At 39.7% G+C, this 26,758-nt stretch overlaps 2 protein-coding genes across 2 annotated transcripts; both read left to right on the top strand.

Moving 5' to 3' along the window:
- Nucleotides 1-1,972: 1,972 nt before the first annotated feature.
- On the top strand, nucleotides 1,973-3,247 carry LOC140004769 (uncharacterized). The gene has a single exon (XM_072044914.1). The coding sequence runs from the start codon at nucleotides 1,973-1,975 to the stop codon at nucleotides 3,245-3,247; it is 1,275 nt and encodes a 424-aa protein (XP_071901015.1).
- Nucleotides 3,248-3,579: 332 nt separating this feature from the next.
- LOC140004768 (uncharacterized) lies at nucleotides 3,580-4,215 on the top strand. The gene has a single exon (XM_072044913.1). The coding sequence runs from the start codon at nucleotides 3,580-3,582 to the stop codon at nucleotides 4,213-4,215; it is 636 nt and encodes a 211-aa protein (XP_071901014.1).
- The last annotated feature ends 22,543 nt before the right edge of the window (nucleotides 4,216-26,758 follow it).

Raw genomic sequence — 26,758 nt, 5'->3', positions numbered from 1 at the left:
TTCACTGAGGCCGAAACTCACTTTGTCGATGCCAAATTTTACCTTCAGAAAGAAGCAAAAAGAAAAGAATCAGTAAAAGAAGAAAATCGAGATTTCAAGGTACCCATTTTGCGGTATATTCCAAGATCAAAGAGAGAAGAAGGTCAATCCTCTTTTATCAGGAATAATACATTAAATGTTCCGCTCACCAAAATAGAGCTAGTTAAGGGTGAGAAAGTGAGCTTGCAAGGATTTGTTCGTCCCAAAGAAGAACCGGCAGTAGAACATTACTTACTACCAACTAATCGGACTCAAGAAGGCTTTGATCCAAACGCGTATAGACTTCTTGCTAAGGCCGGTTATAACCCAAATGAGAAGCATGCATTGGGAAAACTCTCTCCTGAGGTGACTGGTGAGAAGACTATGGATTAACACCTACGCAGAAAATGTTGAAAGAAAAATGCTATAATATTGAAAGTTCATCGATGGGTCTTGGTTATCAACCACCTTCTCCAGTGCGTATAATGATCAAAAGGGCAAGTTGTAATTACGTGAACGAAGAAATGAAGGTCACAGGCCGAAAGAGATCTGTGTTTGATAGGTTAGGGAACAAGTCAAAGCGTACTTCTGTATTTGATAGACTTGGCCCGCGGCCGAAAAATTTGAAAACACCTGTCTATGAAAGATTAGACAGTAAAAATCAAGAGTATCAAGTTGCCAAGGAAGAAAGTCTTACTCTAACAAAGAAGAACGGACCAAGAAAGCGAGTCTCCAATTTCTTCATGCACTATGGAGACTTATTCAATGTAAGAATTGAAACTATTTTTGAAGAACAGGATCAAGAAAGTATGGCTTCCTATCATCATATTACGATCAGTGATCTTGAAGAGGAAGAAGAAGATGCAGATGACGCTCCCGCTGAATTTGAATAAGGAGTAAAGAATACAATCGATGCGCTAAAGGAGATTAATCTTGGCACAATTGACGACCCTCGCCCAATTTACATAAGTCCTTGTATGACTCCTGAAGAAGAGAAAGAGTATGTTGATTTGCTGCTCGAGTTCAAAGATGTCTTTGCCTGGAATTACTCAGAAATGCCCGGTTTGGATCCTAGAGTCGCTGTTCACAATTTATCTGTCAAGCGAGGAACAAAACCTGTCAAGCAAACTCAAAGACGCTTTCGGCCCGAATTAATTCCTCTTATAGAAAATGAGATAAATCGATTGATTGAAGCCGGATTCATACGAGAAGTAAAATATCCAACATGGATTTCAAGCATTGTCCCTGTAAGGAAGAAGAATGGGCAAATCCGAGTTTGTGTTGATTTTCGAGACTTAAATGAGGCTTGCCCCAAAGATGATTTTCCTCTCCCCATCACAGAATTGACGGTAGATTCTACAACCGGGCATGAAGCACTATCTTTTCTCGATGGATCGTCTGGCTACAATCAAATACGCATGCGCCCGAGGATGAGGAGCTCACCACTTTCCGCACCCCCAAGGGAATTTACTACTACAGAGTAATGCCGTTTGGCTTGAAAAACGCTGGAGCAACATATCAAAGGGCAATGCAAAGAATTTTTGATGATATGCTCCATAAAAATGTGGAGTGCTGCGTTGATGATCTTGTGGTGAAATCAAAGAAACGGGAAGATCATAATCAAGACTTTCGAAAAGCTTTTCAACGCCTTCAGAGATACCAACTGAAGATGAATCCTTTGAAGTGTGCATTCGGAGTCACTTCTGGCAAGTTTCTCGGTTTCATCGTTCATCAACGGGGAATAGAGGTCGATCGATCTAAAATCGATGCCATCGTGAACATGCCTGAACCGCGAAATATTCATGAATTGAAGAGTCTTCAAGGGAAGTTGGCTTATATCCGGAGGTTTATCTCTAATTTGGCCGGATGATGCCAACTCTTCAGTCGACTGATGAAGAAAGGGCTGCCCTTCGAGTGGGATGAATCGTGTAGGAATGCCTTTACAAGCATCAAAATGTATCTCATGAATCCTCTAGTTTTCGTTGCACCCATCCCAGGAAAACCATTGATTCTCTATATTTCCGCTCAAGAACGATCGGTTGAGGCCTTACTTGCTCAAGAAAATGATGAAGGTAAGGAGAATGCGCTGTATTACTTGAGTCGGATGATGACACCTAATGAGCTGAATTACTCACCCATCGAGAAGTTGTGCTTGGCACTTATATTTGTCATTCAGAAGCTAAAACATTATTTTCAAGCACACACTATTCGACTCATATCTAAGTCTAATCCCATTAAATATGTGATGGCAAAACCTGTACTGTCTGATCGGCTCGCGAGATGGTACCTCCAGTTTCAACAATTCGAAATTATTTATGTACCTGCGAAGGCTGTCAAAGGACAAATATTAGCAGACTTTTTAGCCGATCATCCCATACCTGCCGAGTGGGAGTTGACTGATGAACTCCCCGATGAAGAAGTGTTTATGGTCGAATCCCCGTGGTTAATGTATTTCGATGGGACTGCTCACCGTGATGGAGCTGGTGCGGGAGTTGTGTTTTATACTCCTGAAGCAGATGTATTGCCATACTCCTTCACTTTAACATGCCGATGTTCAAACAATGTGGCCGAATATCAGGCGTTGATTCTTGGTCTTGAAACGGCTGTAGATATGAAGCAGTTGCATCTTAGAGTCTATGGTGATTCAAAATTGGTGGTAAATCAACTTCTTGGTATTTATGATGTCAAGAAACCTGAATTGATCCCATATTATAAGTATGCAAGACAACTCATGGGATATTTGGATAGTGTCACTATAGAACATATCCCTAGAAATTTCAACCAACAAGCTGACTCTTTGGCAAGAGTGGCGTCCATGATCACTTTACCTTCTCATCGAAATCAAATTTCAATATGTCAGAATTGGGTCATACCTCCGATGTTTGACGAAGAAGGTGATGGTGAGGAAGAAAATACTTATCATATTTTTGTTCATGAGATCGAAAGGGAGGATTGGCGTCACCTCATCATTGATTATCTTAATCATGGGAAGTTACCAGAAGATCCTAAGAAAAGGGTTGATATACGTCGTCGAGCACCACGTTTCATTTACTACAAAGGGACGCTTTACCGAAGGTCATTCGATGGGTGTTTCTACGAAGTCTTGGAGAAGATGAGGCCATGCAAGCAATGGAGGAGGCTCACTCTGGGATATGCGGTGCTCACCAGTCTGGCTCGAAATTACACTTTCACATTAAAAGAATGGGATACTACTGGCCAACAATGGTAAAGGATTGCATTGACTTTGCTAGAAGATGTCAAGCATGTCAATTTCATGGCAATTTCATCCATCAACCTCCGGAACCGTTGCACCCAACTGTGACTTCTTGGCCGTTCGATGCTTGGGGTTTGGATATAGTTGGACCACTTCCAAAGTCTTCTGGCGGACACATTTTCATTTTGGCGGCGACAGATTATTTTTCAAAGTGGGCTGAAGCGATCCCTCTAAAAGAGGTCAAAAAGGAGAATGTAGTAGATTTCATTCACTTGCACATCATTTATCGGTACGGAGTCCCGCGTTATTTCGTCACCGATAATGGTAAACCTTTTTGCAATATAGCAATGAACAAGCTTTGCGAAAAGTTTCATTTCAAACAATACAAATCTTCCATGTACTATGCTGCTGCAAATGGACTCGCTGAAGCATTCAACAAGACCTTATGTAATCTGTTGAAGAAAATCGTGGATAAATCGAGAAGGGATTGGCATCTTCGAATTGGAGAAGCACGTTGGGCATACCGAACTACTTTTCGAACTCCCACGCAAGCAACCCCATACGCACTTGTTTACGGTGTTGAAGCTGTTCTTCCACTTGAGTGTCAAATACCTTCGCTAAGAATTGCAATTCAAGAAGGGCTAAGTGAAGAAGATAATGTCTGTCTTCGCCTCGAGGAGTTAGAAGCACTCGACGAAAAGAGATTGGAAACCCAGCAACGGATTGAGTGTTATCAAGCCCGCCTTTCAAAAGCATTTAATAAACATGTCCGGCCACGCTCTTTCCAGGTTGGAGATTTAGTACTCGCTGTTCGGAGACCAATCATTCTCACTCATGGCGGACAAAGAAAGTTTACTCCTAAGTGGGATGGTCCATATGTTGTTCGGGAAGTGTATACAAATGACTCATACAAGTTGATTGCTGAAGACGGGTTAAGGGTTGGCCCCATCAATGGCAAGTACCTAAAAAGGTACTATGCGTAATCGGAACCGCGCAAGGCTCCTGGCCCGCATGAGCTAAAACTGTGGATGGCGACCACCAATAGTGTAGTATGTGGTGAAACTGCTGAAACACTTCACCAAGTCTAAGGTGGTAAACAAATAGATACTCCTGGCCCGCATGAGGTTAAAATGTGAACGGCAGGAACTACGTGTGACTTGATTCCCTTGTTGGGATACGTAGGCAGCTTGGAGGGCAACTTCTAAGTTCAGTTACACCACTCCAAATCAAATCCTTGTCCCTTGCAAAAAAAAAAAGAAAAGAAAATAATTTTCTCTTTTCAAAAAAAAATAATAAATAAAATGCTCCATTTGAGTTCTTTCTCTCTTAAAAAAAAACAAGAGATAAGAAATGAAAAGCGTTTTATTATTAAAAAAAAACTCATTACAAAAAAAATGAATGATGGAAGAATTTAGGAAAAAGAAGAACATGGTGGAAAGCTAAATATCAAATTTGTATTCCACTACAGCTACTTTATATGATTCAAGTGCAGACTTCATGTCCTCAAGTTCATTCACAGCGTCATCAGTCAAGATGCTAGTATTTTCAATCGAAAATAGTTTATCATACGCTTGGGTTATTTCGGCCTGGATCTCTTTGAAGGTCTCATGCTTTTGATCGATAGTTGAGGTGATTTCCAAGCTTTGCTTCTCCAAACTGATGAGTTCCTGTTGCCGAACCTTCTTCCTGGCTTCAATGGATTGCAACTCTTCTTCAAAACTTTACAAATGACAAGTTAGTTCTTCTCCCTTTGCCTTAACTCATTTGAGTTGGACGGTCGCTTTGGAAAGGAGTTCTGCATGTGTTTCTTTGCTCATTCTCTCCCACGATGAAGATGCCAGAACATCATAAGCCTCCGCCTTGGCATACAATTCCATCAAGTGGTCTTTTAAAAGGAGACCATTGGTGGGATTCGTTCTTGTGATTTCTACAATGATTTCCTCTGCACACTCTTTTAAAGAAGAGATCTGCTCAATTGGAGTGTCAAGAATCTGTCCGCGAAAATCCGTCCACAAACTCTGCAAGTACTTTCTTCGATGTGCCTGGATCAACTTTTGGCCATGAAATTCTGAAACCAGTACTACCTTAAGTCTTTTTCGGGTTTCGTGTGAACTAGTCAGCTCCTTCTTATGCATTGACGAGGTATCTCCACTGGGGGCAAATTGTTGTGGGGTACTGATAGCTATTTCGTCACTTTTGTTGTTTGAAATTGTATCATCGGCTTCGAGTTCGGGTGGTGAGTTGTTGCCAACGTCTTCTTGACGGAATTCAAGGAACGGGGGTTGAAAAAAAAATTTTACGAAAAAAAAGGGGGAAAATTGAGAGACGATTACCATAAGTGGTGACACTCCAACCAACGGTGGTGAAAAGGAAACTTCCTCCAAATTAGAAGATGTCTTCTTCTTCGATCGGTTCCAGTGATGGTCTTGACTACTACTGCCGCTCGCCAACGAATGGGCTTCTCTTTGGGTAGATTCGATGCCCTGAGCTTGTGTCTCTTCTTGTTCTATAGCCTCGATAGAATCACGATCGTCCATCATTTCAATTTCGACATCCTCTTCTGCGTGAGTCACTGATAAAGATTTTGAAACCTTGGGCGGCGTCTTCCTTGTTGGAATCACTAGTTGCGCCTCTTTGATGGCCTGTCGAGAGTCCTTGGAAGACTTTTTATTTGTGACAATGTTGTTTGAGGGACTGCTAGTAATTTTGTTCTTTTGAAAGGTGGATGAGGCAAGACCCGTTACAATCTCTATAGCTCCATTATGATGCCTTGACTCGTTGGCGGAGGCAATCTTACCCTTCTTCGATGATTGCTGAGGGGTTTTAACGGTGAATTTAAGGGGAGTTGAAGAGACACTATTTGACCGAGTCAACCACCAGACATCGTAGTCTTTTGTGATCAACGGATGTTTCCTGTGCGTGGGTATAGTCATCCGAGATCGCGTCTGCATGCGAACTGAGGAATCCCATAGTTGAATAGCCTCGCCCAAAGTGTAAGTGTGAGTGATTTCTTTCAGGTTGTTGGGAATGTCTTGACAAAAGCCGAATTGTCTGCTAAACCTACAAGGATTATATTTTTCGATAATGAAAGTATTGTCCTTACGTGAAGTTAAATGGCAAGAGCGTTGACCAATGAAGTAGCTCGTGAGTCTTCATGATAAGGATCCATCATCGATCAACACCTTTTCTTCATTCTCAGTCCAGCACAATTTAGAAAGTCTCAAAGGATTCACTTCTTTGAAGATTTCTTCAGCTTCTGATTGGCCATAAAATATTGCCATTTTCTCACCGCTAAATCTCGTCATGGTGGCCGCTCACTTGATTATTCTCATGATATACGTCAAAGTATTGGCCAATCCAAGCATAGACGTAATGGATTGGAAAAGTTACCCCGCATTCTCCAAGGTTAGGGGCGTGGACGATGTGAGAACCCGTAACTTTTCCATTTGTTAGGTTTTATTATTTTTCTAGGCTTTCTTGTTTTCTATGGCTTGTTTTCTGCACTTTCTGTATCCGGAAAATTTTCTAGATAATTTTTGTGAGTAAATATAGTTTTTAGATGATTTTTCTAGTATCGAATAGATTTTGAGAAATTAAGAACGTATACCGGACGTGGGACCCACTAGTGCGAAAAGTTCGGAAAAATTCGGCCAACTAGGTTAAGTTTTGGATACTGGATTTAATTTATCGGGTGCTAAGAGATAAGTAGAGGTTGTAATTTGGATTGATGTGAGAGGAAACAAAGTGATAGACTTGCATTAAATGAGGTGACAAGTGTCACCATATAAGTGGTTGAACCTTAAGACTTTCTTACCATTGACTTAAATAACCAAAAATGACCCAAAAATCTTCAAAAAATCCTCAAGAACAGCCGGCTCTCTCTCTCTCTCTTTCTCTCTCTCTTACTCCAAGTACAAGGAAGAAAACACTTCAATCTTGCTCCAAATCAGCAAAACCAACCATCCAACCTTGATTTTTCTCCATAAAACACCTTCAAGTAGTGGTTGTGAGTTGTTGTGTGAATTTTTGTGGAAAGTAAGGTGACCAATAGCTCTCTCTCTCTTGTTCTTAAGGTAAGTGGTGAAGAACGACCCTCCTCCTTTAATTGATGCTTAAATCATGCTTAGTGGTAGCATAAGATGCAAATTTATGGATTAATTCTTGATTTGTGGTTGAGTTGATGAAGTTTTATATTTTTTGGGGATTTTTCTGTTTTCATATGAATATGATTATGTGGTCATGTATGATGGTTGAAAATGATGTATAATGACTATAGGAGGTGGGAAAGGTGAACAATTGCAATCAATTTCTGGTTTGGAAGAATTTCAGCAAGTTAGGGTTTTTGGTTGGAACATTCTGCCCGTTTTTTTTGCTCCTAGATAGAGGCCGAATTGGCCTTGGCCTAAAACATGAAAGTTGTAGGTATTGATGTGTTTGAGGTGTCTGTAAAATTTCAGGTTATTTGGATTAGTGTAGAGTGAGATATGGCATTTTTACTGTTGCTGTTCTGGGTTGATCAGAATGCGAAAACTGCACTAGTAATTGGCCAGTTTGACTGGAATTGGTTTGGATTTTGTTGTTGGTGTCTTCTGATGAAATGTAGCTGAATGTCTTAGCTACCATATGCCTTTGGAATTAATGCATTTGGACCTGTATAGACCGAGTTGTACTAATTACAGTTTTGTGTGATTTGTAAACCTGCAATTACGGTTCAGGTTGTGGTATTCTTCATTTTCGACCTAGTTGTACTAAGATTTGGACTGAGTAGCCTTCTACATTGTTGTATCCCTATTTCATAGCTTCGAAACGGTGGGTCTTGCACCCCCATCCGATAACCGTAGTGAAAGTGGTGTCATTACCGCATTATGAGGTCAAATACGTTTTTTTTGTTGTTAAGGCCTACGTTAAAGCCTTTTCTTAATTTCTGGTTACCTATGATGCTTATTTATGCATATGAAACCATATTAGGGTTATAATTGGTATGGCTATATGACTCGTTATCGAGTCTCTTTTAGGGCTTGCTTTCATTTCGGTTGTTTCCTAGCTAACTTTTGTACTTGTACCACTTTGAGCCTAGCGAACGGCTTTTGGGAAATGAGATGAATTTTGTGTGAGATGTTGGGACTGATTTGAGGATATAATGAAGCCTTAATGGCTGGAAAAGTAAGAAATTTAGGGGAAGTGCTGCCCGATTTTCTAGGCCGTTTGGTTCCTTTAAGTTGGATTTGCCTTTTGGTAGAATGAAAGGCTTTTTGGTTGTTTGCGCCTAGGTCTTCATGCTACCTTTTCGTTTCCAAGGGAATCATGTTTTTGCCTTCTTGCATTAGTATTTATTTGGCAAGGCGTACGACGTGTAGTCGAGCCTCACATGTGCATTCTGTTTACTCGATTCTGGAAGTAAAACCTTCAATTGGTTTATTTTGATTATTTTAGGGTTTCTTGGCGATTAAGGCCAATCTGAAGTGAAAACTTTTGAAGTTGAGCCGGTGAGTGTTCCACTACCTGCTACCCATTATGTGAAATATCTGAATATCTGAATACTTGATTTATGACTATTGAAGCCAAATACTGTTTTGATAAAATGGGGGCGAGGGTGTACTTTATCACACTCGTTCTTCTATCTGTTCATATGTCAATTTTGAGTGCCTATCTGAATCTGCCGTCTGAATCTGCTATCTGAATCTGCTATCCTGTATCTGTATCTGAATCTGTTATCTGTGTCTGCATCTGTTCGGATTTCTATGACCTATGAGCTCAATCCTGTGGCTAAGTTATTCGACTCGGGCCGGCAAGGGCCTGGACGATTAGATAACGAACCACGGTAGTCTGTTCGGGGATTTTGGGTATTGAGACCCTTGATTCCGGGTATACTCGAGTATTACCATTTCTGTTCGGTTACGGTGAGCGGGCCCGGTAAAGGGGTGTTTGGTGGACGGAATTCGGAGTAAAGAGGGGTCTACGGACGCATTGGTTCTATATACGTTGACGGAGAGTCAACCGGTTTGGATCAAGTACTGCGCTGGAAATTTGGCTCCTGAGAGCCACCCGTATCCTTCTGATTTGAATCATTAGTTTCTGTGCTTTACATCTGACATGTGTATCTGATTTGTTAAATGTGAAATGCCATGATTTTAATGCTATTTGTTTGGTACCTCATTGAGCGCAAGCTCACCCCTTTCCGTTCCTTTTGTTTTCCTTACAGGAAAATAAACCCTTTTGGTCTGGATTTGACCAATGGCTGCCAAATTGAGCTAGATGAACATATCTTTTGTATAGCTCATGTATCAAAACCCTAAGTGTACTTTTGGGGCGTTTTCTCTTTTGATTTGGCAAACCGTGTATATGTATTAACTTTTGAAAGCTTTTGTATGTTTTTGATTTGTAAACGCTAAAGTTCAGATGTGAATGTTTGTTAGCTATTTCGGTTGGGTTCTGACGGGTCGGTTACTATTCATGGCCGGCTCCGGATTTCATTTTTTTTATTTTGGGTTATTTTACCATTTTGACTTGTTTACGCGCGTTTGTAAGTTCCGGAGTGAAGCAGATAGCTCTAATCTGATCCGTAGTCCTGGCGAGAGTTGGGCAGGCAGTCCGCTAACCCCTTTGGTTCGCCTTAGGGGAAAGTGGGGCTGTTACAGACGATCTCCCTCAACCCATGATATATGCTCGTAAGAACGGGAATTGCAATGCAAAATCTTTTTCCTGTGGCCATTAAACATGCAACCTTGAAGACACTTGGGCGAATACGATCAACCTTTTTGCTTGGCAAAAGGAACTTGTAAATCCAACATGCTATGAATGCCGCAATATAGGTGTCCTTTCTTAAAGACCCTGGGATGCCTAGTGTGTCGAAAGTGACGTTGAAGTCCTTCGTATCAGCAAGCTCGTGAGGCTCCACGCTTCCAGAAGGGTTATAAGTCATCTTCGGTTTAGATGCGGTCTTTCTTCTATTCGCTCTGCTCGGAGGGGCCCTATACCTAGCATCTCCTTTGAACCAGAAACGGATCCAGTCTTTCATCCATACCCCTTGATCATTCGTCCAAAGGTGGTAGTAAGCGGAAAAAAGGTGCCTGCAGCTCTCAGGGAGAAGTAGCTTCCCTTCTTTGTCACGAGTAAGAATCTCCTGCGCCAAAGGAACAACTTCATCGAAGAACGAGCCATCGATCGAAAGGCCACCAAGTCGATAAAGGTCCCAAAGTGTGATGGACAACTCCTCAACAGGCGTATGGAGTGTGTTCGTCGAGGGGCACCAGTATTTGAATAAGGCTCGCAAGATATTTTCACAGCGGTCGTAGAAGTATCTCGACGCGTAGACGGCTTCAAATATACCAGCGCGTGTGAGTATGTCTTTGTGCCTGCCAAGAATGTCCTCGACCCACTCCCAATAATAGGAGGTGAAACACGCCTCGCCAAAGAAAGACGAAGGGATCTTCCATGTAGCGTTGTCAATATTGAATCCCACGAATGGGAGCGTGAACTTGGCTATTTCCGGATCTCCATTATGAAGTGACGAGTTTAATGCGACCACTTCTTCTTCCCTCGATGTAGTGGAGAAAGTCGATGGTGCCACCACTTCCTTAGTACACTTGCTAGTCCAATTTTTGAGATGAAAGCATCCTTCAAGGGGTATAAAAGATTCGGCAAGCGCCCCAACAGCTAGTTTATACACATGTAGCGACAAGCTCTTTGATTGAGGCCCTCCCCTTTCATCCGTCAATGAGATATGGGGCAATGGCGTGGCATAGTCCTTGATTTGCATGCTTGCTGAAATTATGTAAGAGAAAATATTAGGTGACGAAAGGAAATCCTTACAAGACTTTGGTAATTAAATTACCTAATTGGTTGCTTTCTTCAAATCCCCGAAATGGTTCCAAGCTCCTTTTCAGGCATGAGGTGGGTTGTCTACAAGAGAGCAAGTTGGGATATTGGCATGAGCAAAACCAAAAAAACAAAAAACAAAAACAAAAAAAAAAAAACAAAGCAAAGCAAAGCAAAAAAAAAAAAATTTGCTCAAATATCATATTTAGTGTTAAGGAAAAAGGGGGGTTCAAATATCATATTTGGTATTACCCTAGTAAATGAGCAAAACAAAAAAAAAACAAAAAACGAAAAAAAAACAAAGCAAAGCGAAAAAAAAAGAAGGTACAAAAATTGAATCTTCAGCCATGAGTAATAGCTCAAATATCATGCTTGGCATTATTTTAGTAGATAAATCAAAGGGCCAAGTTGCCTTGTAATATGTCGGAAATACAAGTTAAAGGCACACGTTGGGTGAAGAAATAAATTTCAGGTGTTGATCATATTCAAAGCATCTAACGATGAGACACGCAAGTACCTTGATCGAGACCTCTTGTAACAACTAAATGTTGTGGGTGAGGCAAACAAAAAAAAAGCCTGAAGTACCTGACAAACGAAGGAAAGTGTTTACTGGAGTATAGCCAGCAGATGATGGTTGTCCCTTGCAACTGTGGCCGCGTGATGATATAGCTGAAAAAAAAAAGTCTTGTTCAAAGTTGTGGCCTAGACATGGCTATTTATAGGAGAGGGTTTGTGTGAATCTGAGCCGAGGAGGAAGTTTTCTTCCATACGAACCTGTAAGAAAGTCGACTTCTTTTCAGATGCAACTTTATTGATTCGAAGCCAATTTGTCAGACGGTCTCGTGGACTGCACCAGCTAAGCAATCTGCTATGGGAAGAATTCCAATTTGGCTTAGAGAGTGAGCAATCACAGTTGGTACAGGAAAGGACTCGTGGGCCACGGGGAAATCATATCGGAAATGGGAGGCATTGCATATGGCAAGATAGCTACTTCATTGGATTTATGATATAGCCATGGCATAGACATTGCAGGGAAATGTTTTTGGTCTTGGGAATTTAAAGAGTCGGCCCCACCAGATGATGCATGCAGCCGTGGAACTTAAAAGACCTTGCATGACAATCTTATGTTGGTTCAAAAAGCCACGGCATGCAAAGCTTTAAGCAAATTCATCCGTGGGCTTTATTCCAATAGAAGACACAAGGCTTTGGTATAAAGTAATCCGGCCTCGGGATTAATGGGCAGTATTTCACATTGGAAATTAATTGGTGGTATTCATTGGAAATTGAGGTCATTAAGGGATACATTGGTGGTATTTCACGCGGAGTTTGGGGCCGCTAAATCATTGGACTTTATTTGAAGATCACTAAGCCACTAAAGCTCCAAGTTTAGTCTATTTATGGACTCGTTTGAAAATTAATTCCGACCGTGCTCGCAAAAAAAAAAAATGTCGAAACTTGCCCGTTCAAATCTTACTTCAATCTTCGGCATTCGCGAACAAGTTTCGAGGGGGGCATTTGTAGACAATGGAATTTTAATTAAATTCTAAAAATTACCATTGGTCTATTAAATATTTTCGTCCAATCGGATATTGCCATATGGCACGTACACTTGGAAAAATTGGTTATTAAATGACCAATTATATTTTGCCACATGTCAAGGTGAGGTGTTCCAGATCAATTCAAATTGCAGGGATATCTCCACCAACCAGATCATATCATGTCACATGTCCATTGGATAAATATCTGAATTTTTATTTCGTATTAAAGGGATAATATTTAGAGTTATTTAATCCAAGTATATCTCTTATATACTGCAATAGCTTGGGCAGTCAAACGGCGCCATGTCACGTGTCCCCACTGTGAGAACCCGTAAATACCCTAAAAATTTTCCTAGGGTTTTAGTTCCCTTAATTGCATAATTTTTGCATTTTCTGGCTTAGAAACTTTTTCTGGGTTGATTTTATGAGCAATTATAGTTTTTAGATGATTTTTCTAGTATTGGTGAGTTTTTAGAAAATTAAGAATATATACTGGACGTGGGACCCACTAGTGCGAAAAGTTCGAAAAAATTCGGCCAATTAGGTTAAATTCCGGATACTGTGTAAATTTTATCGGGTGTTAAGAGATAAGTAGAGTGTGTGAAGTGATTGATGTGAGAGAGAAAAGAAGTGATAAGAATGCATTAAATAGAGTGACAAGTGTCACCATGTTATTGGTTTTCCTTTAAGATTTACTATTCACAATTTTGACTTTTTGACCAAAGGATTAAATATCCAAAAATTGCATAAAATTCACAATTTTTCTTCTCTTGTTGGCCGGCCCTCTCTCTCAAGTTCAAGGAAGGAAGAAAACCTCTTCAAGTCTTGATTTCTTCTTGCTTCAATCCATAACTCAACCAACTAAACTAGTTTCTACTCCATAAAATCTTTCTAGTTGGTGTTAGTGGTTGATTTGGTGAAGTTTTTGGAAGAGCTAAGGTGTCCAACACCTCTACCTCTCTTGTTACTAGGTGAGTGGTGTGTGTATCTTCCTCCTACATCTAATGATGCTTAAGTTATGCTTATTAGTGATTAAAGTGCTGAAATTTCTGGTTTTTATCTTGACTTGAAGTGATTTGGTGAAGTTTTCCATTTATTGATGATTTTTCTGGTTTAATTGGATTATGATGGTGTGGTTGTTTGTGATGATTGGCAATGGCCTATAATAGCTCTAGTGGGTGTGAAATGTGGATAAATGCAACCAATTTTGGATTTGGAATGAAAACTGAAAAGTTAGGGTTCTTAAATCCCCAATTCTGTCCGGTTTTGGATCATAGGGTTAGAGGCCGAATTTGACTTTGCTCAAAACATGAAAGTTGTAGGTATTGATGTGTTTGAGGTGCCTTTAAAATTTCAGGTCATTTGGATTAATGTGGAATGAGTTATGACGAAATTACTGTAGCTGTTCTGCTTTGGACAGAATGCGAAAACTGTACTGGTTATTGGCCATTTTGACTGGAATTGGTTTGGATTTAGTTGTTGGTGTCTTCTGATGAAATGTAGCTGGATGTCTTAGCTAACATATGCCTTTGGAATTTCGGCATTTGGACTTGTATAGACTAAGTTATAGTAATTACAGTTTTGTGTGATTTGCAAACCTGTTTTGGTAATTCTGGTATAGTATTTGGCATTTTCGACCTATTTAAGCTAGGAACTGGATTGAGTGACCTTCTTCATTGTTGTAGCCCTGTTCCATAGCTTCGAAGCGGTGGGTCTTACACCCCCATCCAATAATCGTAGTGAGAGTTGTGCCATTACCGCATTATGAGGTCGAATCCGGTTTTCTTTCCAAGGCCTAAGTTTAAGGCCTTTCTTAATTCCTGGTTTGCTATCATGCTTGTATATGTTTATAAAACCCTATTGGGGTTGTGATTGGCATTGCTATATGACTCGTTATCGAGTCTCATTGCATTTGTTTACTTGTTCTAGGGCGTGACGGTGGTTCACGACATTCCCCTGACGGAAGTGCATGAAATAGCACTTATTTGATTTGTGAGTATACTACTCACTTAAATGTTACAATGTGGCTTTGTTATATGTGTAATTGATGCCTTGAAGGCTTATTTGCTTATTGGAAGTGATTAAGGTGAGGGTGTACTTGACCGCCCTCACCCCTTGTGATTTTATTCATGGCTATTGACTGTTTTACTGAAATACTGTACTGGTTATATGAAATACTGAATTCCACTCATGGAAACTGATTTGGTGTGTAACAGCCCCACCTTCCCCTAAGGCGAACCAAAGGGGTTAGCGGACTGCCTGCCCAGCTCTCGCCAGGACTAACGGTGCAGTACAAAGCGATCTATCACGTTTTGAAACTTATAATGCGCGCAACAAGGCAAAAGGGCAAAATAACCCAAAATAAAAGAAACGAAATCCAGAGTCGGCCACGAATAGTAACCGACCCGTCCGAAACCCAACCAAACCTCGAAAACATATACAACATAACATTAACCATTTACAAGCCACAATGGCCTTTAAAAGTGATACAAAAGTCACTACATATGTGGGTTGCCAAAACAAAAGTGAAAACGGCCCTAATAAAACATTTAGGGTCCCATTTTATATACAATACAAAAGAGGCATCCATCTAGTTCATTCGGCAACCATTTAACAAAATTCATTCCAAAAGAGTCATATTCCTGTAAGGAAAACAAAAGAAACGGGGTGAGCTATATGCCCAGTGAGAATACAACCACCATAGCAGCTAAGATCACATAAGCATAACCGTTCAGTTCAAGTATGCAAATAAGCAATAAATGTGACAGCCCCACTTTCCCCTAAGGCGAACCAAAGGAGTTAGCGGACTGCCTGCCCAGCTCTCGCCAGGACTACGGATCAGATTAGAGCTATCCGCTTCAATCCGGAACTTACAAACTCGCGTAAACAAATCAAAATAGTAAAACAACCCAAGATAAAATGAAAAGAAATCCGGAGCCGGCCATGAATAGTAACCGACCCGTCAGAACCCAACCGAAATAGCTAACAAACATTTACATCTGAACTTTAGCGTTTACAAATCAAAATGACATACAAAAGCTTTCAAAAGATAATACATATACACGGTTTGCCAAATCAAAAGAGAAACGCCCCAAAAGTACACTTAGGGTTTTAATACATGAGCTATACAAAAGATATGTTCAACTAGCTCAAGTCGGCAACCGATTATCAAGTCCAGTCCAAAAGTATTTATTTTCCTGTAAGGAAAACAAAAGGGACAGAACGGGGTGAGCTTGCGCTCAATGAGGTACCAAACAGATAGCAGAAAAATCATGGCATTTCACATTTTCAAATCAGATACACATGCCAGATGTAAAGCAAAGGAACCAATGATTCAAATCAAAAGGATACGGGTGGCTCTCAGGAGCCAAATTTCCAGCGCAGTACTTGATCCAAATTGGTTGACTCTCCGTCAACGTATATAGAACCAAAACGTCCGTAGACCCCTCTTTACACCGAATTCCGTCCACCAAACACCCCTTTACCGGGCCCGCTCACCGTAACCGAACAGAAATGGTAATACTCGAGTATACCGGAATCAAGGGTCTCAATACCCAAAAATCCCCGAACAGACTACCGTGGTTCGTTATCTAATCGTCCAGGCCCTTGCCGGCCCGACTCGAATAACTTAGCCACAGGATTGAGCTCATAAGTCATAGAAATCCGAACAGATGCAGACACAGATAACAGATTCAGATACAGATACAGAATAGCAGATTCAGATAGCAGATTCAGACGGCAGATTCAGATAGGCACTCAAAATTGGCATATGAACAGATAGAAGAACGAGTGTGATAAAGTACACCCTCGCCTCCATTTTATAAAAACAGTATTTGGCTTCACTAGTCATAAATCAAGTATTCAGATATTCAGATATTTCACATAATGGGTAGCAGGTAGTGGAACACTCACCGGCTCAACTTCAAAAGTTTTCACTTCAGATTGGCCTTAATCGCCAAGAAACCCTAAAATAATCAAAATAAACCAATTGAAGGTTTTACTTCCAGAATCGAGTAAACAGAATGCACATGTGAGGCTCGACTACACGTCGTACGCCTTGCCAAATAAATACTAATGCAAGAATGCAAAAACATGATTCCCTTGGAAACGAAAAGGTAGCATGAGGACCTAGGCGCAAACAACCCAAAAGCCTTTCATTCTACCAAAAGGCAAATCCAACTTAAAGGAATCAAACGGCCTAGAAAATCGGCCAGCACTTCCCCTAAATTTCTTACTTTTCCCAGCCATTAAGGCTTCACTATATCCTCAAATCAGTCCCAACATTTCACACAAGAGTCACCTCATTTCCCAAAAGCCGTTCACTAGGCTCAAAGCAGTACAAGTACAAAAGTTAGCTAGAAAATGACCGGAATAAGAGTAAGCCTTAAAACATGCAAACAAGTACAATAAGACTCGATAACGAATCATAAAACCATGCCAATCACAACCCCAATAGGATTTCATATACCTATATAAGCATAATAGCAAACCAGAAAATCAGAAAATATAACTCATTTGATCAATCAACAAAAACATGTTTGGCCTCCGTATGCGGTAATGGCACAACTCTCACTACAATTATCGGTTGGGGGTGTAAGACCCACCGTTTCGAAGCCAAGAAACAGAGCTACAACATTGTAGAAGGTCACTCAGTCCAGTTCCTAGTACAACTAGGTCAAATGTGCCAAATACTAATCCAGAATTACCAAAACAGGTTTGCAAAACGCAGAAAACTGTAATCGGTATATCTCAGTCCATACAAGTCCAAATGCCGAAATTCCAAAGGTATATGTTAGCTAAGACATCCAGCTTCAATTCATAAGAAGACACCAACTTCAAAATCCAAACCAATTCCAGTCAAAACAGCCCAATACCAACGCAGTTTTCGTATTCTGACCAAAGCAGAACAGCTACAGTAAAAACGTCATATCTCACTCTACACTAATCCAAATGACCTGAAATTTTGCAGGCACTTCAAACTCATCAATACCTACAACTTTCATGTTTTGAGCAAAGTCCAATTCGGCCTCTATCTATGACCTAAAATTTCGGACAGAATGTTCAACCAAGAACCCTAATTTTCCAGAAATTCTTCCAAATCCAAAATTGATTGCAATTTCCTATCATATGCACCTACTAGAGCCAAAGCCCCTTATTACCAACCATCAAAAACAACCACACCATCAAGATCATATGAAACCAGAAAATTCCTCAAAAATTAAAAAACTCAACCAAATCACTTCAAACCAAGAAATAATCCATAATTTCTAACACAATAGCCACCATTAGGCATAAATTCAACATCATTAGCTATAAGAGAATGTTCAAGCATCACTTACCAAGTAAACAAGAGAGAGGAAGATGTTGGACACCTTAAGTTCTCCAAAAAGCTTCACCAAAACACTCACTAACACCAAGTGGAAGGATTTTATGGAGTAAAAACTAATTTAGGCAAGTAGTTTGGAAGATTGAGCTAGTTGGGAGCTTGAAATTTGAAGCAAGTTTCTTCCTTCTTGAGCTCTCAAGAGTCGGCCAACATAGAGTGAAAAATGGTAATTTTTTTGTGAATTTTGAAGATATTTACTCCATAAGTCAAAAGGTCAAAACCATGAATAGTAGTCTTAAGCTACTTCCAATCCCATGGTGACACTTGGCACCTTAGTAAATGCATTTCTATCCTTTCTTTTTCCTCTCACATCAATCAAATCACCTCCTCTATTTATCTCTTAACACCCGATAAATTTAACACAGTATTCGAAACTTAACCTTATTAGCCGAATTTTTTCGAACTTTTCGCACTAGTGGGTCCCACGTCCGATATACGTTCTTAATTTCTCAAAATCTATTCGATACTAGAAAAAATCATTTTAAAACTATAATTACGCATAAAATCTACCAGAAAATATTTCTAAGCCAGAAAATGCAGAAAACATGCCATTAAAGGAAATAAACCCTAGGAAAAGATTAGGGTTTCTACGGGTTCTCACAATAAATCACATCAGTGAAAGGATACGGACGGCTCTCAAGAGCCCATTTCCACGCTTATGTCTTGATCCAACCTCATTGACCCTCCGTCAATGTTAAATAATAACCAACCGTAGACAACTCTTTACTTCCATTCCTTCCACCCAACATTCCCCAATCGGGCCCGCACTCCAATTCAGTAGCTTTTGGTAATACTCGAGTATACCGGAACCAAGGGTCTCAATACCACAAGGTTCCCCAGTACAGTCCCCGTGGCAATTCAATCTTCATGACCAAGCCCTCGCCGGCTCGATCCAAATGACTACCAAACGGGGTTGAGCTCAGTAATACAGTAAGGTCGTTGGACATCGTCCAAACAACACCAAATCAGTTTCCATAAAATGAATTGCAATAACTCATATATCAAGTTCAGTAAGACAGTGAAACAGTGGACAATCAGTGATACTATCAAAAGGGGTGAGGGCGGTCAAGTACACCCTTACCTTAATCAATTCCAATATCCAAGTAAGCCTTCAAGGCATCACATATACATTTAGCAAAGCCACATAATAACATTTAAGTGAGTAGTATACTCACCAATCAATTAAGTGCTATTTCATGCACTTCCGTCAGGAGAATGTCGTGAACCACCGTCACGCCCTAGAACACGTAAACAAATGCAATGAGACTCGATAACGAGTCACATAACAATGCTGAACACAACCCCAATAGGGTTTCATATGCATATACAAGCATTATAGCAAACCAGAAATTCAAACAATGGCATTAGCCTTGGCCCCCAATAGAAAACTGTTTTGCCCTTATTATGCGGTAATGGCGTCAAATTCACTACGGTTATTGGATGGGGGTATAAGACCCACCGTTTCGAAGCTATGGAACAGGGCTACAATAATGTAGAAGACCACTCAATCCAGTTCCTAACACAACTTAGTCAAAAGTGCCAAATACTAAACCAGAATCACCAAAACAGGTTTGCAAAACACAGAAAACTCTAAGCAGTATATCTCAGTCCATACAAGTCCAAATTCCGAAATTCCAAAGGCATATGTTAGCTAAGACATTCAGCTACATTTCATCAGAAGACACCAACTTCCAAATCCAAACCAATTCCAGTCAAAAGGGCCAATTACTAACGCAGTTTTCGCATTCTGGTCAAAACAGAACAGCTACAGTAAAAAAGGCATAACTCACTCTACACTCATCCAAATGACCTGAAATTTTACAGGCACCTCAAATACATCAATACCTACAACTTTCATGTTTTGAGCAAAGTCCAATTCGGCCTCTAACCCTATGATCCAAAACCGGACAGAATTGGGGTTTTATGAACCCTAACTTTTCAATTTTCACACCAAATCCAAAATTGGTTGCATTTTCTTATCCAATACACCTCATAGAGTCATTATCAGCCATAACCATTCATCATACAAGGCCACAACCTTCCATTCATATTAAACCAGAAAAATTCCCAATAAAATAAAACTTCACCAAAACTCATCAAATCAAGAAATAAATCATATATTTCATCACTCAAGCCACCATTAAGCATCATATAACCATCATTAAGTATAGGGAAGAGGTTGAAGCATCACTCACCTAATAACAAGAGAGAGGAAGATGATGGACACCTTAACTCTTCCAAAAAGCTTCAATAAACCAACCAATATCACCAAAAGGAAAGATTGTATGGAGTAAAACTAACTTAAACTTTTGTTTGTGGAAGATTGAAGCATATGGAAGCTTGAAGTTGAAGATTTTTCCTTCTTCTTTGAGCTAAGAGGGCCGGCCATAAGAGGTAAGAAAATGGTGATTTTTGAGCAATTTTTAGATATTTAATCCTTTGGTCAAAAAAGTCAAAAATGTGAATAGTAACTCTTAAAGTCCAACCAATAAGAGGATGACATGTGGCATCTCCATAAATGCATTCCTATCTTTCTTTTCTCTCTCACATCAATCATTTCATACACTCTACTTATCTCTTAACACCCGATAAATTTTACACAGTATCCGAAACTTAACCTTATTGGCCGAATTTTTCCGAACTTTTCGCACTAGTGGGTCCCACATCCAATATATATTCTTAATTTTCTAAAAATTCACCAATGCTAGAAAAATCATCTTAAAACTATAATTGCGCATAAAATCCACCAAGAAAATATTTCTAAGCCAGAAAATGCAGAAAACATGCAATTTAAGGGACTAAAACCCTAGGAAAAATTTAGGGTTTTTACGGGTCCTCACATGGTGTCGTTTGGATGAATGTCCAACGGCTTTACTGTATCACTGAGCTCAACCCCGTTTGGTAGTCAATTGGATCGAGCCGGCGAGGGCTTGGTCGTGAAAATTGTCTTGCCACGGGGACTGTACTGAGGAACCTTGTAGTAATGAGACTCTTGGTTCCGGTATACTCGAGTATTACCAAAAGTGACTGAATGGAGTACGGGCCCGGTTGGGGTATGATTGGTGGAAGGAAAGGAAGTAAAGTGAGGTCTACGGTTTTGGTACTTTTAACATTGACGGAGGGTCAATGAGGTTGGATCAAGATTGCAAGTGTGGAAATGGGCTCTTGAGAGCCAACCGTATCCTTTCACTGGTTTGATTTATCTCTTAATTGCATATTTGAACTGAACGGTTATGATTATGTGATCTTGACTGCTTTTGTGTGATAGTTGCTCACTGGGCTTTAGCTCATACCGTGCCATTTGTTTTCCTTACAGGAAAATGACCACTTTTGGAAAGAATGTGCTAGTTGGTTCAAGTTGAGCTCATGTGAATGTATATTTTGAATAGCTCCTTGAGGGTGAAAACCCTAAGTGTTTTGTTGCAACCAATGGTTGGCTTGTAAATGGTTATTTGTACATGTATGAACTAGTTGAATATTTGATATGCCGTCTTGGCTTGCAAATGTTGGTTTCCAATGTATATATATGTTTGGTCGATGCTTGGTTGGATTTCGAACTGATACGCGTTTCAAACGGAAAAAAGAAAAAAAAAATTTTGAAAAAGGAAAGGGCCAAATCCGGCCGGATTCTGACGTGTCCTCTACTGTTCATCGCGGCTTCGATTTTCATTTTTTTTTATTTTGTGATTTTGACCTATTTGCGCGCGTTGGTAAGCTCCGGAGTGCATTAGATCGACGTTAACTGATCCGTAGTCCTGGCGAGAGCTGGGCAGGCAGTCTGCTAACCCCTTTGGTTCGCCTTAGGGGAAAGTGGGGCTGTTACACCCACGAGTTTGGCCAATCGATAAATTTCTTATCTCTTTATTAATAAATATAAAATGAAGAGATAATATTTGACTGGTACAGTCCTAATATGACTGCACGTCTTGCAAGACAAGTAAAGCGGTACACAGGTTCTCAACCTCTACCTCTTGCTACAACTATAAATAGAGGTCTCTTAACCAAATCAAGTACACACAGATACACAGAGGGACTTCAAGAGGCACCTTATACACTCAAGTATTGAAGTTTCAAGCTACGAAAGGTTGGATCTTCAAGCGCTCCAAGTCTTTCGCAAATCAAGGCTTGAGCCTCCAAATATTCTCAAATTATTCAAATCTTCCATATCAAGATTTGAAAGAGTCAGTGGTGGATCCAAGAAGGTGTTCGAGGAGAAGAATCGAAGGAAACTCTCCATAAGTTCGAGAAACTTCCAGAGATTGTACCCCCAGATTTTTTCTAAATTTATATATCACATATTTGTCGTGTATTTCTTTTCTTGTCGTTTTGTAGACTTGAAATTTTTATCGCGTACACTTAGCACGTAAGCAATACAAGTTGATTTCATGGGAGCATGTAATTCACGGATATCGAATAGTCATGTAGATTGAAAATCATGTGAGCAAATAGTCAAGTAATCAGGTAGTCATGTAGGTGGGTAAACTGTTCACGGTTAACGGTTAACGGTTGACGGTTAACGGTTGAGTAGTGTGTGACAGCCCCACATTCCCCTAAGGCAAACCAAAGAGGTTAGCGGACTGCCTGCCTAGCTCTCGCCAGGACTAACGGTGCAGGCAAACATGATCTAAGACATTTCGGGAAATAACACGCGCTCACACAAGCCGAAATCGCAAAATAGCCGAACGCAGCTAAACCGTCGGTGAATAGTGGGTGCCATGTCATATAACTCGGAAAAACATTCCCAAACTAAATAGGAAACATACGTTTGTAAATTTACAAAACAAAAGGGAGATAATTGGATCAAAATACATTTAGGGTTTTGCCCACAAGGAGCTATTCAAATTACATTCACATAAGCTCAACTTGGCAACCAACATTCACAGCCTTTCCAAAAGTATTAAAATTCCTGTAAGGAAAACAAAAGGAATAGAGTGAGTTTACGCCCAGTGAGATACTACCACTCAAACAACGAAGATTATATAAGCAGATAGCATTTCATTCCAATTCATCTAATAAAAGTAAGCCAAGAGTACACATCAATAAAGTTGGTAAAAGGATACAGACGGCTCTCAAAAGCCCCTTTCCTCGCTTATATGCTTTGATCGGACATCATTGACCCTCCGTCAATGTTTACAAAGCAACCCACCGTAGACTCCACTTTACTTCCATTCCTTCCACACAACATACCCCTACCGGGCCCGAACTCCATACAGTACAATTTGGTAATACTCGAGTATACCAGAATCGAGAGTCTCATACTACAAGATTCCATATAACAGTCCCCATGGCTCGTCAATTTTCACGACCAAACCCTTGCTGGCTCGATTCAATCGACGACTACCAATGGGGTTGAGCTCAATAGTAACAGTAAAAGCCGTTGGATCCTCGTCCAAATGACACCAAACCCAGTTTTTCATGTACATTTCAAGTACCACAGTGAAACAGTAGACAGTCGTATATAATACAAAAAGGGGTGAGGGCGATCAAGTACACCCTCACTTTAATCAGGTTCAACAGTGCAAATAAGCCTTCAAGGCATCAAGTTAAATATAATAAAGCCACATTGTAAACAAACAAGTGAGTAGTACACTCACCAAGCAAGCAAGTGAAATTTCATAAACTTCTGCCCAACGAGCGTCTTTAATCACCGTCACGCCCTAAAATATTCAAACAAGCACAATAAGACTTGATTACAAGTCATAAACCAATTTCCACATACTACCAAAATAGGGCTCCATAAGAATGTATAAGTACTAGAGTGGACTAGGGAAAGTCCGGAAATGAAGTTAAACTTTAAACCCTAAAAACAGTTTTTAACATCATTTTACGGTTTTGGTACCATTGGCGCTACGATTATCGGATGGAGGTGCAATACACACCGTTTCGAAGCTAAGAGATAGGGTTACAATGTTGAAGAAGGCCACTCAGTCCCGTTTCTAGTGCAACTAGGTCAAAAATTCAATATACTAAACCAGAACAACAAAAATAGGTAAACAAACCGCATTCTGGTTAACGAACCGTAATTGAGGTTACCTAAGTCCAAATCAAATGATTCCAAAGCCATCCGAAAGCTAAGACACCAGGATACATTTCTTAAGAAGATGTCAACACCCAAATCAGAAGTATTCCCAACCAAATTAACCAATTACAGAAGCAATTATCAAGTTTGGGTAGAAACAGGGCAGCAGGGGTAGTTCGGTCTTTTCATAAGCTACACTACTCCGATTGGCCTGTAATTTTGTAGACATCTATAAAATATCATTCTCTGCAACTTTCATGTTTTAACCCAAGGCTAAATCGGCCTCTAACTATGATAAACAGTGCCAGGCAGAAAGGGGGTAATCGAAACCCTAACTTCCGAAATGTCCGTTCAATGCAGAAATTTTCCGCAAATAACTACAATTGACACACTAAGGCTTCATTCCAGATCATTTCCAATCATCATCCATGGCCACAACATATGAATCATATTAAATCCGAAAAATCGGGAATAAATAGAAAATGTCATCAATCTCAACCACAATCATGAAATAACACCTAATATCATCTCTTAGGCTACCACAAGTCATCAATTAAACATCATTAGATAGAGGAGAGGGGTTCCTTCACTACTCACCTTAGTAACCAAAGAAGAGAGACCACTTAGCACCTTAAGCTTCCAAACAACTTCACTAATCCCCTCACAACCCCTCACTTAAGGGTTTTTATGGAGTAAATGGAAGATTAAATGGTTGGTTTGTTGGATTTGAGCAAGATTGGAGCAAGAATTTGGAGAGCTTTTCCCTTTCTTTTTGTTTGAAGTGGCCGGCCACAAGAAGCTTATAAATGAAGAGTTTTTGGTCAATTTTTGGGTTTATTTAGTAAATGGTAAAAAGGTGAATAGTAGTCAAAATGCAAGATTTAATCATATGGTGACACTTGTCACCCTATTTAATGCATGCATATCACTTTGTTTCCTCTCACACCAATCCATTTAGTAACCTCTACTTATCTCATAACACCCGATAAATTAAACCCAGTATCCAAAACTTAACCTAATTGGCCGAATTTTTCCAAACTTTCCGCACTAGCGGGTCCCACGTCCGGTATACGCTCTTAATTTCTCAAAAACTAACCGATACTAGAAAAATCATCTAAAAACTATATTGACTCATAAAAATTATCTAGAAATTTTTCTAATAAAGAAAATGCAGGAAAACATGGCATTAACTAGAATAAAACCTAGAAAATGAGAAAATCTATGGGTTCTCACATAGTGACGGTTAATTGACAGGCATTTGTCATATTAATAGGCCTTCATTGGCCGTTATCCCATTTTTACCATGTGAGAGTCGAGGAGATTCACTCCAACGACGTATGCAACCATAGCATACCAAGTCATGTTATTCGAGCATTTCCAAGCATGAGTTATTCATCTCAAAAAAGAACGAGTGCGATAAAGTACACACTCGACTCCATTTTTCAAAACCAAGTAGGCTAAGCAAGCAATCTAGCAAGTTAAGCATGTATCGAATTCATATGGTCATTTGATATGGTTAATCATTTAACCAATTCATGTAGATACACAATGCAAGTATACATTCCTTAAATAGGCATGAGTATGGTAAATACTTAACACATAGTACTTAACCATTAATAATCATGAAATAAGCATGTTCTAGACTTATTCAATTACGTATTCCTATATGGAGCACTCACCTAGTCAAAACAAGTGAGTAGTTCTCAAACAAGCGTTTTAGGTGTCTGCTCCGAGATGCTCTTGAAGGTCCCCTTGAGTGCCTAAGCAAACAACTCAATATCACTACAAATCTCTAATTATCGAGGAAGATTGTACGCTAGTACAATCTAAGGAAATCTTATGAAAATGAACCTCAATTACTCGTAAATCGAGGTTCAAGAGGAGTTTCTTAAAGTACATGGCCAATCGAGTTTTCATTTTGGAAATCAAGGATAAAATGTTCGAGTAATATCAAAGGAATAAGGAGTATTTGAAAACTCCCTTCCCTTGGAATTCGGAAAATTTTCAGGTTTGATACGATACTTTGAAAAATCGTATTTCACATTCTGCATGTCAAAAATTGGAAAACTTGATATCGTTGGAAACCTCTTTGAAAGTACTAAAAGTTCTTAGAAGCCACTTTTCCATGAATGTAAGTGAAAGGCACTCAAATTTTGGCTCAAAGTTGGTAACTTGAATTACCAGGACAGATTTAAGTTGGTTTTTGGCCAACTTTGGAAATTCGGAAAAATTCACTTGTTTTGAACTAACCTTTAAAATTTGGAAATCAATTAGTGTTGTAATCCAAGAGTATAACAAAACAAGCAGAATGGGAAATGGAGTTTCGACCACCAAGATATAGTAGCTCCAAGTTGCTGAAAACGTTAAGACTGTTGGGCTATTTTCCAGGTTCGAAGACTAGATTCGAAGTATCGTTTGGTCATCGAGTTGGCATTGGAAATACATAAAAATTGTTACACTTAATCTTCCATGTGTGAACAATATTTCTACCAAGTTTCATACAAAAACTCTCACGGTAAGGCAGTCATTAAAACAACCAAAGTTTATGAAGAGTTTCAAGGCTAAACTACCTTCTCACTTTTCTTTTGTTTACAAACTTTTTGTACCATGAAATCAGTTCCAAATCTCTCCATTATTGAAACCAAGAGTTCATAAACATCCACTGAGCAATTTAGAGACTATTGACATCCAAATTTTCGAAATAAAACTCTCCAAATCAGATTTGACTATTTGGCTAAGAGAAAACGAAAAGTTTTCTAGTTTCA

This window comes from Coffea arabica, chromosome 4c (assembly GCF_036785885.1).
Source record: "Coffea arabica cultivar ET-39 chromosome 4c, Coffea Arabica ET-39 HiFi, whole genome shotgun sequence".
NCBI lineage: Eukaryota > Viridiplantae > Streptophyta > Magnoliopsida > Gentianales > Rubiaceae > Coffea > Coffea arabica.
Note: the sequence above shows the minus strand (reverse complement) of the source record. Positions and strands in the feature narration are given on the sequence as shown.

Excerpts from the sequence above, each read along its gene's own strand:
- LOC140004769 (XM_072044914.1), top strand. The coding sequence starts at position 1,973 with ATGTATCTCATGAATCCTCTAGTTTTCGTTGCACCCATCCCAGGAAAA.
- LOC140004768 (XM_072044913.1), top strand. The coding sequence starts at position 3,580 with ATGAACAAGCTTTGCGAAAAGTTTCATTTCAAACAATACAAATCTTCC.